General features: G+C 39.3%; 1 protein-coding gene across 1 annotated transcript; it reads right to left on the bottom strand.

Moving 5' to 3' along the window:
- Positions 1 to 5,116: 5,116 nt before the first annotated feature.
- Positions 5,117 to 18,811, bottom strand: LOC138902854 (uncharacterized). Its single transcript, XM_070190755.1, has 5 exons — positions 18,470 to 18,811; positions 18,279 to 18,368; positions 17,669 to 17,924; positions 16,868 to 16,974; positions 5,117 to 5,233 (listed from the first exon to the last, which is right to left on the bottom strand). Exons 1-5 carry the CDS (start codon positions 18,809 to 18,811, stop codon positions 5,117 to 5,119), a joined length of 912 nt encoding a protein of 303 aa, XP_070046856.1.
- Positions 18,812 to 19,676: the final 865 nt, after the last annotated feature.

The raw sequence follows: 19,676 nt of genomic DNA, 5'->3' as shown, positions 1-19,676 counted from the left end.
CAAACTATAGTTACACAATTCTAATAAATGTAATAAGTAATCAACAGGTGAAATAGCTAAATTTCCATATAATATCCAAAAGACTGGTAGTACAAGTCATGAGCCACTAAGAGTTAGATTTACAAGCTAGTACAAAAATAAATACAATATCTGTTTGGAATATATATAAACAGAGTAAGATTTTAAAACTATCAAGGACAAGTGGTGCCTATATCCGGAAAGCAGGTACATCTTCAATGCCAGCTCCCATCATCCAAAACATCTCAGCTCCAAGATCTGCACGCATGGTGAAAAGTGTAATAGGAGTACAACCGACCCCATGTACTCAGCAAGTATCATAACTAACCTCGGTGAGGTAATAGTGGCAATAATTATGAATGATACTCGCTAATAACCTGATCACTTCATAAATCTCACAAGTACACAACAATAATACTATCAATTCATGAATCACATATAAAGCCACCCTGGTGCACAAGGATAACGTAGCATGCTCTGTTTTAGTTAACAAACCAGCGTATAGAGAATATATGCGTGAAATACCACAAAATACTTCATCAGTTGCATATAGAGAAAATATGCATGAAACCTCAAGTAATCCTTCAACAATTTCATATAGAGAAGATATGTATGATTGAACAAGTCAAGTCACACGGATTCATATATAGAGAAGATATATATCGTGTCTCATCTCAAGGAAGGTAGCATATAGAGAAGATACGCATGAAACCTCAATTGATCCTTCAATAATTGCATATAGAGAAGATATGTATGATTAAACAAGTCCAGTCACACGGATTCACATATAGAGAAGATATATATATCGTGTCTCATCTCAAGTAAGGTAGCATAGAGAGAGAAAATATGCATAAAGGCATGTATGCACCACAAAGCTAGCAAATAGAGAAGAGATGCGGCAAAATCATGTATACATCCAAGGAAATTGCAAGTAGCGAATAAATGCAATAACAAAACACAAACAGACCAGTTTTCCTCATACCGTATGTACACCATCAAGAGAGAAACATGAGAGGGTGACCCTAGGGGGATGATACTTATCCACACGCTGCACACATCAAGAGAGAAACATGAGAGGGTGACCCTAGGGGGATGATACTTATCCACATGCTGCACAGATAACTCACATTCAATATATAACAACCACACGGATAACTCACGTGCCAACATAACTCAGATCCGCACGGACAACTCACGTGCTATCAACCTAGTCCATATCACATAGAAATCATATATAAGAATACGTGTATGTGAACAATGGATATCAAATTGCATACCCATGGACTAATATAAGTGACACGCTAAGGTGTAGGCATGTGCGAAATATACTACCATAGTTCGCGATTATACCACAAGAATAGCAATTAACATGTTTGAATAGGAGATCAACCAACCAATAGTCTCTAACATGATTCAATTAACTCACAAAGGGGTACAACAAAGAAAAACATGATAACATGAAGCTTAGAAATCAACTCAATGTATATAATAGCCTAATCACTACCCCGAGCATGGATAATAACCCGGTACGTGCACATAGGCGCAATCCCCTCACATGTGCGTCATCCATAGCGCATAGCCAACACTAATAACTTAGGAAACTAGTGCATCAACCAAGTTTAGATAAGATACTTACCTCAAACAAGCCAAATCAACACTCTAAGAATGCCTTCCCGCGCGAATCAACCTCCGAACAGCCTGAATCTTGCCAAAAACAACTCAAAAATATCAAATAATGCCATAGGAATCAAACCCAAATGATAAAGGTCCAATCTTTAATCAAATTCTCAAATTCAACAAAAATGTCAACCCGGTCCCGCACCTCGGAACACGATAAAACTCACAAATTCTGCAACCCATTAGAATATGACTCCAATCATACGAATTTCATCCAAATCCGACTATGAATCGATGTTCAAATCCTAATTATTCGCTTTAGGAAGGTTTTGTCAAAACCCCCAATTTCTCTTTTAGTTTCATCAATAAAATGCCAAAAACAAAGATGCAATCATGTATAATAATCCAATCTGAGTTAATGACACTTACCTCAATCCAAGTGTTGAAAATCCCTTCAAACATCACCCGAATCGGAGCTCTCAATATCAAAATATGGTAAAATAAGCAAAAACCCTCGAACATAATAACTTATCCCACTGCTCCAGTTAAACCCTTTGCGATCGCGGGACCCACTTCGCGATCACGAAGCACTTAGATGAACACTGCCAAATTACATTTCGTGTTCATGCCACTGACCTTGAGAAAGCGATGAACACAGATACTAGACCCCTGACATGCTTGTCCATGCGAACTCGAAGACAGAATATCCCAATTCCTATTCTGAATCACGATAGCAACCTTCCTCTGCGAACACAATGCTCAAGATCCTCAACCCCCACGAACGCGGCCATCTAATCGTGAACGCGAAGAAAAAAAACCCCCCAGATCCAACTTACACATCGTGATCACGGTCATCTTCAAACGATCGCGATGAAGGCACAAAACACTAGGAAATCAGAAAAAACCAGCAATGCAACCATGAGCGAAAATGGTCTGAAACCACCTCGAAACTCACCCTAGTCCCTCAAGACCCTGTCCGAACATACCAACAAGTCCCAAATCACAACACAAACCTACTCGAGGCCCTAAATCACGTAAAATAACATCAAAACCATGAATCAACCATCAAGATCAAACTCTTAAGTTCATAAACTTCAAACTTCAACCAAGCATCCGATTCAAGCGTAACCAATCCGGAATGAGCCCAAATTTTTCACACAAGTTCTAAATGACATAACGAACCTACTCCAACTCTCGGAACAACAATCCAAACCCGGTAACATCGAAGTCGATTCCCGGTCAAACCTGTAAACTTTCCAAACTTTCAAATTTATAACTTTCGCCAATTCGAGCCAAAACCTTCTAGAAATTTTCAAATGCAAATCCGGGCATATGCCCAAGTCTGAAATCACCATTTGGACCTAAAGGAGCCATCAAAAATTCGATCTGAGGTAAAATATGCGAAAGTCAAATTTGGTCAATTCTTCCAACTTAGAGCTTCCAAATTGAGAATCATTGTTCCAAATTAATCCTGAACCACTCGTAAACCAAAACGGACCATACATACAAGTCATAGTACATCATTTGAAGGTACTCAAGACCTCAAACCACTGAAGGAATGCAAATGCTCAAAACTACTAGTTGAATCGTTACACCTAGGGTCCCTCTCCACTCTAATCTAGGCAACCCCGTCATGGCTAAAGTCACAATCTTGGCATGACAATCCAAGATAGAGTGATATGGGGACAAACAATCAAAACCATGAATGACCTCAAAATCCATCATATTTAGCAACAACAGATCAACTATAGTATCAAAACCATTAATAGTAAAACCACAAGACTGGTACACCCAATCTACTACTATGGAATCTGCAACTGGTGTATACACAAAAATAGGAACATCAACAGAATCACGAGGCATACTCAAATTCAAAGCAAAATATGAAGACACATAAGAATATATAGAACCCAGATCAAACAATACGGAAGCATATCTGTGACAGACTAAGATAGTACTTGTAATAACTGCACCAAATGACTCTGCCTCACGTCTACTTGGAAATGCATTAAAATGGGGCTGAGCCCTACCAACCTGTCCTCCACTTCTAGTGCAACCTCTCACTGAATGGATTCCAGCTCTGACTAACTAGCCTCCACCTCTAGTGCAACCTCTCACTGAATGGCCTCCACTACTAACTAACTGGCCTCCACCTCGAGCTACCTGACCCTCGCCTCTAGCTAGCTGAGCAGGTGGTGAAGCAACCGGTGCTAGAACCATGGTACGAGTACCCTGTTATGACATGTTGCCCTGCATTCTGGGACAATACTTCATGATATAACCCACATCCCCGCACTCAAAGCATCCTCTCATATAACTTGGCTCCTGAATCCGAGACTGACCCTCATGACCCGAATAACCAGTGTAACAGCTCTAAATTGATGGTGCACTAATGGGAGCTGAAGGTGTACTGAATGCTAGATTCTCATAATGAGACCCATAAGCATCGCGACTGCCTGATGTACCTTGTGTGACCTGTAGGGATGACAGTACCGGCCTGAAAGGATGGCCTATACCAAAGGAACCCCTGCCTCCAAACGAGGCATCATTAAATTCTCCAAAATGATGGGTCATCTTGTCATAGGTCGCCTCTCTCATCTGGCCTCTGATGCGCTCAATCCTTCTAGCAATCTCCACTAACTGAGTAAAAGGAATCTCGGTCTCGATCTCTCTGTCCATCTGAAGTCTAATGCCATATATAAGACCCTCTATGAACCTCCGTACCTTCTCCCTCTCATTAGGGATCGGGATAGCTTCATGGCGTGACATGTCAACAAATCTAGTCCCATACTGAGTAACGGTTATGCTACCCTATTGAAGGCGCTCGAACTGACTGTGCAACTCCTCTCTCTGAGTGAAGGCAATAAACGTCTCAATAAACAACTATGAAAACTGAGCCTATGTAAGAGGAGATAACCCCGCTGGACTACCCTACTCGTAAACCTGCCACCACCCCTTGGCAGAACCATGCATCTAAAAGATGGCGAAATCAACTCCTTTAGACTCCACTAGTTCCATGTTACGCAAAATCTCATAGAAACAGTCCAAGAAGCCCTGGGGATCCTCCGAAGGTGCACCGCTAAAGTGAGGGGAAACAACTTGGCGAACCTGTCCAACCCCTTCAGCTCATCAATTGACATTACGGGCCTATTCCCCGGCTATGTAGCAACAATAGGTCGGACCTCCCTAACTGGTAGGACTCCTGGGGTCTGTTAACCATGAGCTAGCTGTTCTAGTTTATGAGTAGTGGGAGTCTAAGATATTCCCCCGGTTTGAGAAATGACTGGTGCCACAGGAAACATAGCGGCCTGAGCCATACTCTCCATGAAACAACCATGCGGACTAAGGCGTCCTGAAGAACTAGGGTAGAATTAAACCCCTCTAGAACCTGAGCCGGTCCTATTAGCTCGACCTGACCTTAAATCTCGTCCTCCGGAGCTAACTGAGGATCGACTGCTGATGTTGTTGCGCGTGCTCTAGTTTAAGCTCTACATCCACCTATGCCCCCACCTTTTCCCTGGCCCCTACCCCTGGTAGTGGCTGCAACCTGGGGCTCTGGCTCCTGCTCAGCTACGGATGAAGCACGTGTTCTCACCACCTGTGAGAGAATAAGAGAAGAAAGATTCAAACTTCATGATAGAACAAAGTCGCATGATAGAAAAAGAAAGAGAGTGAAGTTTCCTAGAGCCTTATAGCCTCAAGAAGACAAATACAGACGTCTTTGTACCGATCTACAAGACTCTACCAAGATTTCTCACGACTCGTGAGACCAATGCAGCCTAGGGCTATGATACCAACTTCTCACGGCCCAATATCCCAACCATGGGGTCATGATGGTGCCTAACATCCGCTTGCTAGGCAAGCCAACATTGGCAAAACAATGTAGCAGTTTAACAAGTAAAAATACAATAATAAGAAATAAGAGTGATATCTCATTATATATATATATATATATATATATATATATATATAAATAATATAAAATCCACAACCATCTTGACTATTCCCAGAATCTGGTGTTACAAGTACATGAGACCCTATTAATACTAAATACAAGCCGAAAATGGAATATACAATACTATCTAGTACAATATACAGTAGATAAAGATAGGAAGGGGACTCTAGGGTGTGAACGCCAAGAAGTACTACCTAAAGTCTCCAGAAACAGATCTGAGCAATCACCTCTGAATGCCGCTAGGACCAACACCGAGATCTACACAAGAAGTGGAGAAGTGTAGTATGAGTACAATCGACCCCATGTACTCAGTAAGTATCGAGCCTAACCTCGACAAAATAGTGACGAGGCTATGACAAGACACTCACTGAAAACCTGTATGAGTAATAAGCAGAGAAACAATAATAGTATAGAGAAAACAGAAAACTACATTACAAACAGAATAAAGAAGTAGATAACAGAGGGGCCCGAAATAACATCACGTCACAACCTCAGAACACAACACGGTATTGGTTCATAAAAACAAGATCAATTATACAACATCATTTCAATTGTGGCGTGCAATCCGATCCCAAATATCAATATCAATACCATTGCGACACACTACCCGATCTAATATATACATAATATTACTATGGAGGATGTAACTCGATCCAATATATATAATGATATTGTTGCGGCGTGCAACCCGATCAAATATATATAATAATAATAATAATAATAATATTGCACCGTGGAACCCAATCCAATATATATATATAATAATATTGTTACAGCGTGCAACCCGATCCAATATATCAGTAACAACCAAATATGGCGAATCTCGTAACATAACAAGAGAAAAGGAACTAACATACATAATTATCTAAGGCAATCCGATATAACATAGTAGAGTGAAACACGAAACAAGTAAAGGCAATAAGGCAAGTAAAGGCATGAGACAAGTAAAACATCTATCTAATAATATGTAAGGGCACGTAATAATTAAAGCCGTACAATAACTAAAAGTATGAAATAGGTAACATTAATGACATGTAACAAGTAAGGACACATATCAAGTAAAACATGTATCAAGTATGGGCACCTAACAAGTAATAACATGGTATAATTAAAGATGTAAAATAAATTAATACACCCCACATGCTTAAACCTGTGAGAATGCATATACACTCACCACCTTGCATATATATCATCCCTACACATACATCATGTAGCAAATAGACCAATCATGTCGTAATTTCCTCAAATCAAGGTTAACCACGACACTTGCCTCTTTTCAGAACAAGATCAACAACTCAACACGGATTTCCTTTAAGAGCAAGCCACCAAACCACCTGAATCTAGTCAATTATTGTTCAAACAAGTCAAAACAAGGTTTAGAAACTACAGTCGTATGAAAAAAGGTTCATTCTTTATCATAATTGGAAAAGTTAACATGCGCCCACGGGGCCGAAATTTGAAATTAAAACCAAATCCCGATTACCAATTCATCCTCAAGTCCAAATACGTGATTTGTTTCGCAATCCGACCTCAATTTGAGGTTTAAATTTTAATTTTACAAATTTCTAAAATTCTATCCAAAACCTCGATTTCTACCATATAAAATCTTAGATTTGATAATGGAATTCATGAAAACGTAATGGAAATTGAATGAAAATAAGTTAAAGTTACTAACCATGTGTTGGGAAGAAATTGTTCTCTAAAAATTGCTTCTATAGAGTCTAGGTTTCAAAAATAGAGTAAAATGAGCTAAGTCCCAAATTTCCAACATTTTACCCAGCAGCAGGTATCGCAATTGCGAACTGTCCGCAAATGCGAACCACTGATCGTAGATGATACCAGTTCCTGAGCCTCCTAGATGTTAGAAATACGACTAAACCATCGCATTCGCAAAGGTCCAATCCTTCGCAAAAGCAAAAAATGCTTTGCATATGCGAAGCTGTCCAACCACTGCCCAGTGTCGCAAATGCGACACAACCATTGCAATTGCAATAACTCCCTAGTTTACAAAAGTGACTAAGACTTCGTAAAAGCAAAGTTTCACTGCCCTTGCCCAGCATCACAAATGTGAGGCTCGCATATGCGAATAGAACCTCGCAATGCGAGATCTACTTCCCAGCATACCAACAATCCTTCAACTATGCAAAAACAAACCGCAACCTATCTGAAACTCACCGAGCCCCTTTGGATCCAATCCAAACATTCACAAAAGTGTAATAATATCATACAAATTCGCTTGCAAGCTGAAATATATAAAATTAACATCTAATATCAAGGATTGATCATCAAAACTCAAAATTTTCAAATTTCCAGCTTTCCACATAAAGCTCTGAAATGGCCTCGGGTCACCGGGACCCCAACCAAATATGTTATAAATCCAAAATCATAATAATAACCTATCAGAATCGTCAAAATACCTATCCGGGGTCGTTTAACAAAAACGTTAACTGTGGTTAACTCTAGTCATTTTCAAGGTCAAAAATCATATTTTCTTTAAAAATTCACATTTAAAATTTGTGAAAATCGACACAGACTATGCACGTTAGTCATAGCTCATCAAATAGAGCTATGTAAGTACTCAAAACATAAAATGAGGAGCTAATACTCAAAATAACCTATCGAATAGTTACAAAATCAGGTCTTGGATGCTTTTAGGATATCTCAAGATCCTCTTCACAACTTTCAAGTATGACTCCTTGGGATATAAATATGACCTTGCACAAATCCCATTACTAAAATTAAATTATGTCTACTCACAATTATATATAATAGAGAACTAATCATACCCCTATACTTTTTTCTTCAACTAATGAATTTGGTTTGTCCATATCCAGTTGAGTAGAATGGGTGATTATAACGATCCGACCGATATTTGAGTCTTTCATTAGCTAATGAATTATAACTTGTGTGTATGGTTAGTTTCGATGTTCAAGAGGTTCGGGATTGATTTGGAGAGTGATTCTCGATTTGGAAGCTTTAAGTTGGAAGAGTTGACCAAGGTTTGACTTTTGAGTCAAAGATCACATAATTTAGATTTGATGGTTTCAATAGGATTGTATGGTGATTTTGGACTTGGTAATATATTCGGATTTGAATTTAGATGTACCTAGAAGGTTTTGGCTCTATTTGTCGAAAGTTAGCAATTAAAGAATTGGAGAGCTTATAGGTTTGATTAGGAATTGACTTTAGTGTTATTGGACTCCTATTTTGCTTTTTAGACATTGTATAGGTGTCTTTATTTGATTGGAACTTGTGTTCAAAGTTTGGTTGTAATCCGAAATATTTAACTGGGGTTCATACACATTCGGCAAAGTTGGAATGTTTGATAGAAGAGAATAATTCTAATCTTTGATTCTTGGTTATGATGTTATTTATGGTGTTTTGGGGATTTGGGTAAGTTTAGGTAATGTTTTTGGACTTCATGGTATGATTGGATGGAGTCCCATGGGACTCAGGTGTGATTTGGGGTGGTTTCAGACCATTTCGATTGAGTTTGCATTATTGGTTTTGCTGGTGTCAGGTAATGCATTGTGTTCGCGAGGGTGTTCTCATGTTTTTTTAGAAGAAGTGGATTGGAGGAGCGTTTTTATTCATGTTCGGGGCTGGTGGACCGCGTTCGCATAGTGTTGGGCAGGCTGGTTCATAGCGGTCGCTTGAGGAGTTCGCTTTCGAGAAGTTGTGCAAGTAGGCGGGAGTTGTAGTTTATGCGTTCGCGATTGTGGTGCCACATTCACATTGATTTGGTGGTCAGATGTTCGCGAAGAGGGCTGGAGTGGCTGGTCGCATTTGCGCATCGTGCTCGAAGGGGCCCTATTGCAATTGCGAAGGGTACCCCCTTGGCAGATTTATAAGTGTTATATTTCGGGATATTTACCTATTATTTCATATATTAAGCCCTAGACGTCGAAATGAGCAATTTTTCTTGGATATTTTCACACAATACTAAGGGATAAGTGATTTTTACTCATTTTTTGTATTGTTTCAAGAATCTACATAAATTATTAATGCCCAAAACATGAAAATTTGATATACAATTTGGGGGTTTTGTCTAAACTTTAAGAGCGTATATTTTGAGGATTTGAGTATCAATTTGGATTCAATTTTGGAAACTAATTATAATTACACTCGGCGGATCATGGATCATCGGATTTTTTTATAGGTTCCAGATTTCAGGGATGCGAGCCCGAGTTGACTTTTGTTGACTTTTTGGGAAATTATTCAAAATCAAAGTTTTATTGATTGGCATTACTTCCTATGGTATTGGTTGACCTCCTTGGTTTATGTTTGGCTAGATTTGAGCCGGTTAGAGGTGATTTCTTAAGGAAATGCGCTTTTGGAGCTTTGGATTAGCCCCGATGAAGTAAATGTCTTGCCTAGCTTTTGTTTGAAGGAATTTTTCCTAATAAATAAAATTGTTTGCTACAAGCGAGGTTGATGTATATGCGAGGTGATGAGCGTATATACATGTGTCATAGTTATTCATGTTTGGGGTAGATTCAAGATTACTCTATGTCTTGTTTGGTTTTTTGATTCTACGTGTTCTGTGCTTTTACTTGATGGAATGACTACGTGAGTATAATAAGCCATGCTAGATATAATATTTAGGTTAATGATACCTTGTATTGAGCATGATGAAACATTCTTGAGATCATTGAAATACTTGATTTAGACGTAGTCACACGTATATTATGAGCATGCATCTATGCTTGATATTCTTGTGTTATGTCTTTAATTAATGTATGAATACTTGAGTTTTCTTACCCATGATAAAGACTATGAATTGTCTTTTAATCCTTTTTGGAGGCGTGATAATTGTCTGGATGATGTATTACTTGTTGGGTTTGTAGTCATATGTACATATTGACATACATCCTAACTAGAGATCATCCCTTGTACACATACTACCCATGCATGGTTATTTCTCTGTCCATGTGCGTTATATATGGTTATCTCTTATTCATATGCATGCATTCCTGCATATGGTTCTCGGGTATGGACGGAGATTATGGAATGAGATTTCTAAGGTACGGATATTGTGGTATTGATATTGATTTGGCTTGAGGTCTTTGTCATGCAACAATTGTGATATTGTTATTTATTTAGCACGAGGTCTTTGCCATGTGATGATTGTGATATTATTACGTCATGAGGCTCCAACCGTGCCATGTGTGGATATGGATTCTCTCTCTCATGTTTCTCTCTTGATGGCGTACATGCAGGTTGTGAGAAACCGACAGATTTCTGGTTTATTGTGATATGGGGTCCTATGTGATGAGTTATTGAAAATAAAGGTGGAAGCTTGGACCATCCAAGTTATACTTTGGGCATATTCATCAATTTACATGCTTCATTCATGCATATCATCTATATATGCTAGTTGATGCATTCCACATATGCACGAGATTTGTTAGTGAGTTGTTGGACACATGGAGTGTAAAAAGAGAGTTATCATCATACATTGATATGTTGGTGCAAGTTTTTGTTACTTTGACCTATTTAATTGGAAAATCATGCTTATTATCTTTTCTTCAATTTTGTGCCTTTATTTGCTATATCCACTGTTCTATGACTGTTTTTCCCTGGTTACTTTTCTTCCCTATATATATGCTATTGAGCTGCATAGGTTATGTAAGTATCTTTTTTTACTTAAAACCCTTATCACTACTTCACTAATATTAGTCAAGATACTTACTGAGTACATAGGATCGGTTGTACTCATACTACACTTCTGTACCTTGCGTGCAGATATTTGGAGCTTAGCTGCTGCAGATGACGGAGGCCAAGATTGAAGTTGTACTAGTGTTCCAGATACAAGCTACCACTTTCTCATGGTGGTTTAGGATGTATACTTCTGTTTATGTATATTCAAATGGATATTGTATTTTCTCCGTACCAACATTGTAAATCTAAATCTTAGTAGTTTATGACTTGTACTACCAGTCTTAAGGATAGTTTATGGATCTTCTACCATTGTATTTATTGATTATTAATAAATTTTATTCAAGTTATGTTATTTATTATTTGTCTTACCTAGCATTTTGGGGTTAGATGCCATCATGACTAGGTGGGATTTTGGGTCGTGACAAGTTGGTATCAGAGCTCTAGGTTCATAGGTTCTATCAGTCATGAGCAAGTGTCTAGTAGAGTCTTGTAGATCGTTATGATGACGTCTATACTTATCTTTGAGAGGCTACAGGGCATTTAGGAAACTTTACCTTCTTTCTTTTCTTATCACGTGGCCTTGATTAAGCTTGAAGCATGTATCTTTGATTTCGTTTAATTCACTCATATGTGATGTTGAGCACTCGGTGTCAGTTGTGCACAGACGGCTTGTGATGTTATGGATAAGCTGTGAGATATTTTCCTGCATTGCGAGGAAGGCCAGTCTGGAGGACTTGTCAGGTATACACCACAGCTTGGGCTTGATAGATTCAATTGTGTGAGTATGTGATTTCGGGCTCTTGTGTCTGGTAGTGTCCCTAGGAATATGATTGATGGCTTGGTGAGTGGCAAGGTAGGGATGTGAAGAGTACTATGTGACTGAGGACTACGCTTAGATAGTATGGATGTGACGAGAAGGATTTTTTTGGGGTGCGAAAGGCTATGGATGCTTGATTATCATCTAGATGTTGTATAGCCTTATATGTGGATGTGTTGGTGGATCTTTCATTTGTTCATTTCAGGGATGAATGGGATTCTTGTATCTTGTTGACGAGTATAGACTCGGGAGGATTAATAGATTGTATAGTAGTTGTGAACATGTTAGAGTCACAAAAGATGTCGATTTGAGGTCAAGCAGGTGGGTTATCTCCTGCAAGGAGGTTTGACGTTGTGTCGTTTTTATGAGGCTTATGTGGAGAAATTTCCTTCTACCCAGGGGAATATATGTACTAAGTTAGTGTTCAGATCGCTTGAGGAAGTTTGCACAACTGTCACGAGAATGAGTATGCACTCGGTAGATTATTTGGAGTGTGTGTTGACTGATACGACATGAGCTTACAAGGAATTCAGCTAAATAACAGTGCGAGACCATGACAGTTAAGAAGGAAGAGTATGATAGTTATCAGATGATGCATTTGTGGCTTCCAGCCAAGTGAGGGAGTCAACCATCGATGATTAGGTCATATGGGTATGTGTTGTTATAGTTTTTGGACTAGGATGTGCTTGTGGATTAGCTATGATTTGAGAAGGGTGGCATCAAGAAATATTTGACCAAGGAATTGCTAGGTGCATGGTGTACTACGCTTTATTGACATATGAAAGTTGTGGAATGACTCAGATTTGGTATTCGTTGTGGAGAGGGCGTGAAAGGAGAAAGGATTTACTTAGTTGCTTAAGGATGAGGTTGCATCTTAAAATATTTATGTGCTAATGGGACATAAGTCGCTCGGCGTGTGTGGGTTGTGCATTGAAGTTAAAGCAGAATGGATGTCTCTCGAGAAGGCCTTAATGGGTTCAAGATTCATGTGTGGTATCTAATGGTTTCCAAAGTTGTATTGGGCTAAGATTTAAAATTTGCATTGGATGGTGCCGAGACTTACGATATTTCTATATATCATTATTGATTCTACATTGCAGTATTGGAAACATGAAAAGAATAGCTTCAGATCATTGAGGTCTCTTTGGGTGAGCATTTTGGTTTGAGATACTTTTGGGTTTGGCAGTCTGCGTGATTGGGTTGATTGAGATGGATTCAGTTCTGATGGCTTGGCTATGTGCTAATGGGTCTTGAAGAATTCATGATGGCTTGACCATGGCTCTGTTGAGGTCCTCTGTGAGCATATAAGGTTTATTGTGTGTTGTGATGCTCTCCTAGATTGACTTAAGTGAAATGTTTCTTGTTAATAGAGTGTTTATCCTACCAGTGATTCAGAGTTGATGATGAAATTCTCTTATTTTCATATTGTAGTATGATAGAGGCGGTGAGCCGTGTGAGATTTGGATTGACTGGATGAGGTTGCGGTTTAGTTTTGAAAGGAAGGTCATGGGTTCTAGACTGCATGAGGTATTTCAGATGTTTAAGAATATGCTACTATTATCTTGTATCGCTAGAGGAGGTGTGTGCTATAGAAGACACATAGTGTATTGATTTGCGGATACTTGAGTAGTAGTACAAAAATTGCATGGTTGGCGACTATTGATGTACATGTTTTGCTACAGTGGCGTGGAAGATTTATGAAAATACTTCTCATGAGATGATTGTGTATGAGTGACGTATCACTCATTTTAGTGGGAGAGTTAGAGATTAGATATGGAGATTCTTGTATTATTAATGTTTTGAGACCGGACGTTCTCTAAGGCAGAATATTCCTTAGTTGCGGACTGTGAAGGTGTATTCTACATCAAATCGGGTTTGCTTACTCGTGCACAACATTTACTGTAGGTGTGTATCGGGCGGAATGGATGTTATTCTTGCTCTGGTATGTTTTAAATATTACTCTCTTATGTTACAATGGGTTGTGAGTCTACTTAATTATTCGCACGCCTATTATGGTCCTCTTTAGGCCTTGGGGCTATATATTGAGCGAGATGGCTCTTGAGATGTTGCTTTTCTTATTTCACCGTAGTTGCGCTTGTTTTATTCATAGCGCAATATGCTATCCGCCTCCCCATTGTTATGTTTATGCACTTTGCGCGCTTGTTGTTGATACAAATGTGTTTAGGGAGAATGAGAATTTTTGTCTCAATGAGTATTCTCATGTGGATTGATATATTTGGATTGGGTTGCGCGACGCAACGATGTTATGTTGGATTGGGTTGCACGCTACAACAATATGATATGGGATCAGATATCTCGTTGCAATATAGTTATGATTGGATGTGATTCCTTATACTTATTTCGTGTGTTTTAATTCTCCCTTATGGTATGGATTCATAGTGTTATGCTTTTGGTTGCTATATTTGTTGAACTTGCTGGATAGTTCTCTTATGTGGTTATCTTTCCATTGTTGTTCATATTCAAGATGTTGATGTCACGACCCCAAAATCCTACCTTAGTAAGTCGTGATGGCGCCTAGTCTCTAAGACTAGGTAATCTAACACACATTGAGAATTTAACAAAAATAACGACTAGGATATTAAATTTAATTGATAAACATCAAGATAAAACCAAAACATATCAATAGTTACAAAACTCCAAAACCGGTGGAACTGAGTCATAAGTTCTACTAAAATATACTAAGAATCTCTAAAACAATACAGTTCGAAAACAAAAGAAACAGTAACATAAGGTCTCTAAAAGGTGACTCTAAGGCCTGCGAGCGTCAAACAATTATACCTTCAAGTCTCCGCAAAGTCTGAGTCAAATCACCGACGTCCGGCACGAGAGGAAATACCTGGATCTACACAAAAATATGCAGAAGCATAGCATGAGTACACCGCAATGGTACCTAGTAAGTATCAAGCCTAACCTTGGTAGAGTAGTGACGAGGTCAGGTTAATTCACCTACTAGACCTAGAACCTGTGCAAACTATCAATGTAATCTGACAACGGGGAAGTAAAGGCAATTAAATGACAATAAAGCAGTTTATCAGTACAAGGCTAACAATAGAAATAAAAGTAACAAATGATAACAAAGAGGGTACATATGATTACGACAACAAGTAACCAATTACAACCAAAAATACAAATGGAATGAAGTAAGGGAACAAAACAAATACCGCTCAACTTAGCAAGCCTTTCCAATATTGAATGTACAAAAAGAATCACACCGAGGTACCACACCTCATATTCACATATCACAAATCACAATCACAATCTTCCTTATATCGCCGTGTGAGCCTTGCATTTGTTTTAAAAATATTTTTTCCGGAATAGCTACATGCGCTTTAGCCCCTTTATCTCACCGTGTGGCTACAAGTAATTCCCTTACTAGCAACACGTGTATAAATCACACCTTATCTTGCCGCATGTACTTCAATACCCGCCCTTATACCGCCGCATGCATATCAATATCACAACACAATAATCAACTCGAACCACACGTGCTCATATGCCATAACATTGCCAAAATCAACAATACCAATGTCATCACAACACATAGCCCGCGGCTCAACCACAATATGTACAAGAATCTCAAAAAAAAAGAATGGGAATAACTCAACAAGGAAAGGTATTCCAATAACCAACAAGCTCAACCACAAACGTGTTAATAGCTCTCAACAACTACAAATTCAATAACTCGACAATGAAGATATTTACATGAAACGGAAACTTTAAATTCTAATGCATAATATAAGCTTAACAATAAAAGAGATAGCATGAAATAGCAACTACAACTAAATGCATGAGAATAACTCGACAATGGAAAGAATAGCATGTGAAAACAACTACTAATAGATGCATATAAGAGTAACCTTGACAATGGAAACTAGAACAAATAATGACAACTTCAATTAAAGCATGTAAGATCAAACTTGACAATGTAAGATAGAACAAATTCTAATAAATTTAATTAAATGCTTATAAGTAACCTAAGAGGCTAAACCGGTCAAAAACCCACATATAAGCTCGTGTACGCACTTGTCACCTCATGTACACGTCTTCCACATAAATCAAATAGTACAGTCAAACTCAGTCCTAAGGGATAGTTCCCCCACACAAACTTAGAAAAGATACTTACCTCAACTAGGCCAAATATACACTCAAAAATATCTTTTCCCTTAAATTTTGCCCCTGCACGGCTCAAATCTAACTAAAAATGACTTAATATCATCAAGAAATGCAAGAGAAACCAATTACGATTCATAAAGCTATGATCTTTATACAATTTCCCAAAAGTCAACAAAAGTCAACCTCGGGCTCACCCGTTCAAAACCCGAGTCCACGGGTAGATCTCGACTACCCATAACCCCACGAGTCCTTATATGTGTTTTGTATTCAAATATGAGTCCAATTCGACTTTCAAATGCATTTTTTTATTTTTCAAAACATAGACTCTCATGAATTTGATGTTAAATCTTATATATAATCATGTAATATGATTGAAAATTGATCAAAATCGCTTACCCAAATGTTGTATGTGGAAATTCCCTCTCTGAATCGCCTCCTACCAAGTCTAGGGTTAAAAGATATGAAAATGAGACTTAATCCCGTCTTTCCATCCCTTTTGTTCAGGTGCAGAAGTCGCAATTGCGACCCTGGGTTCGCAATTGTGAACCATCGCAAATGTAGCGCCTGACAGCCTAGAGAAATGTCGCAAATGCGACACTGACTTCGCATTTGTGAAGTCTGATCATACCGCAAATGCAACAAATTGGTCACAAATGTGAACCTACCCAGCCCAGGCCTATTATCAAAAATGCATTCAAGGTGTCACAATTGCGATACTTGAGACCCCTTGTCATGATCGCAATTGCAATGTTGGTGCTCTCAATTGCGACAACTGCAACACCAGCACACCAGCAACCAATAACCAGCTCAATCTTATCAGAAACACGTCCGAAACTCACCTGAGCCCTCGGGGCTCTAAACAAAACATCCATACAAGTCTGAAAATATCATACGAACTCACTCGCACTATCAAAACACCAAAATGACATCCGGAATCACGAATCGGACACCAAAAGGCACGAAATTCAAAAGGAAACTCAAGAATCACTAGAAATGCAAACAAGCGTCTGAATCCTATCAAACCAACTCGGAATGAAACCAAATTTGGCAAACAAGTTCCAAATAGCAAAACGGACATATTCTAAGTCCCAAAACCAAATCACCTACTTGATCAATTGACCCCTTCATTGAACCTTCACTGAACCAATGTTCTTTGACATCAACTTTCGAACATGTCTATTCAAAATAGCCACCAACTCTTCTACATAAGTCAAATCCTTGTCCAACTAGACTGAGCTAAAATCTAATACATGTGACGGACCACCATAATACTTTCGGAGCATGGAAACATGGAACACTGGGTGAACTACCGATAATCTGGGTGGTAATGAAAGTTTGTAGGCCACCTCACCCACTCTCTCAAGGATATCAAAAGGACCAATATAGCGAAGGCTCAACTTGCCCTTCTTCCCGAATCTCATCACACCCTTCATGGGCAAAAATTTGAGTAAAACTCTCTCACTCACCATGAATGCTAACATCACGAGCCCTCTGATCATCATAGCTCTTCTGCCTGGACTTCACGGTATGAAGCCAATCCTGATTCAACTTGACTTTCTCCAAGGCATCTCGAACCAAATTAGTGCCCAACAGCCTAGCCTCCCCCGGCTCAAACCAACCAACTGGAGAATGAAACCTCCTCCCATATAAGGCCTCATAAGGAGCCATCTGGATTCTCGACTGATAGTTATTGTTATAGACGAACTCTGTGAGTGGTAAAAACTGATCCCATGAACCCCAAAAATCGATAACACAGGCACACAGCATGTACTCTAAGATCTAAATAGTGCGCTCAGACTGCTTGTCCTTTTGGGGATGAAGCGTTGTACTCAACTCGACCCGTATGCCCAACTCATTATGCATGGCTCTCCAAAAATGTGATGTGAACTGTGTGCCTCAGTCAGAAATGATGGAAATAGGCACGCCATGCAAACGGATAATCTCTCAGATGTAGATCTAAGACAACCGCTCTGAAGAATAGGAAGTCAGCACCGGAATGAAGTGTGCGGACCTAGTCAACCAGTCCACAATAACCCAAACAACATCATATTTCTTTAAGGTTCGTGGTAAGCCTACCACAAAATCTATAGTGATGCGCTCCCACTTCCACTCCGGTATCTCCAATCTCTGTATCAGACCTCCCATGTTCTGATGCTCATACTTCACCTGTTGACAATTCAAACACCGAGAGATATAAGCAACAATATCTTTCTTTATTCGCTGCCGCCAATAGTGTAGTTTCAAGTCACGGTACATCTTCGTGACACTTGGTGAATGGAATAGCGTGAGCTGTAAGCCTCCTCAAAGATCAGATCTCTCAACCCATTAACATTGAGGACACAAATCTGGCCTTGAAGACACATAACACCATCATCACCAATCACAACCTCCTTAGCACCACCCCGCTGCACCGTGTCCTTCAACACCATCAAGTGAGGGTCATCAAACTGGCGAGCCTTGATATTCTCCAATAGCGATGACTGTTCCATAACACAAGCTAGAACTCGGCTAGACTCTAAAACATCCAATCTCACGAACCGATTGACCAAAGTCTGAACATCCATGGCTAGTGGCCTCTCCGCTACCGTTAAATATGCCAAACTGCCCATGCTCTCGGCCTTCCTACTAATGCATCGGCCACCACATTGGCCTTCCCCGGATGATATAATATGGTGATATCATAGTCTTTCAGTAACTCTAACCATCCTCGATGCCGCAAATTAAGGTCCTTCTACTTGAATAGGTGCTAGAGACTCCGATGGTCGGTATAGACCTCACAATGAATGTTGTTTAGATAGTGCCTCCAAATCTCCAGTGCGTGAACAATGGCTGCTAACTCTAAACCATGCACAAGGTAATTCTTCTCATGAATCTTCAACTGTCAAGACGCGTAGGCAATCACCTTATCATCCTCTATCAACACCGCACTAAGCCCAATACGCAATGCATCACAATACACGGTGTAAGATCCCAACTTGTAGGCAACACCAATACTGGGGTTGTAATCAATGCAGTCTTGAGCTTCTGAAAACTCACCTCACACTCATCGAACCATCTGAAAGGAGCACCCTTCAAGGTCAATCTAGGCCATGAAACGGAAATAATAACATACCAAACCCAAGAAGATCTGAATCTTTATAGCTGAAGATGGTATGGCCAACTTTGAATTACCTACACCTTCTTTGGATCCACCTTGATCCCCTCAGTAAACACCACGTGGCCCAAAAATGCCACTGAATCAAGCCAAATCTCGTACTTGGAGAATTTTGTATATAACTTCTTCTCCCTTAAGGTCTAGAGCACGATCCTCATGTGCTGCTCATTATCCTCCTGACTGCGAGAATATACCAATATGTCGTCAATGAACACGATGAAAAATGAATCAAGATATGGCTAGAATACACTATTCATAAAGCGCATAAACGTTGCTGGGGCATTGGTCAGCCCGAATAATATCACCAAAAACTCATATGG

Source organism: Nicotiana tomentosiformis, chromosome 12, assembly GCF_000390325.3.
Source record: "Nicotiana tomentosiformis chromosome 12, ASM39032v3, whole genome shotgun sequence".
NCBI lineage: Eukaryota > Viridiplantae > Streptophyta > Magnoliopsida > Solanales > Solanaceae > Nicotiana > Nicotiana tomentosiformis.
Note: the sequence above shows the minus strand (reverse complement) of the source record. Positions and strands in the feature narration are given on the sequence as shown.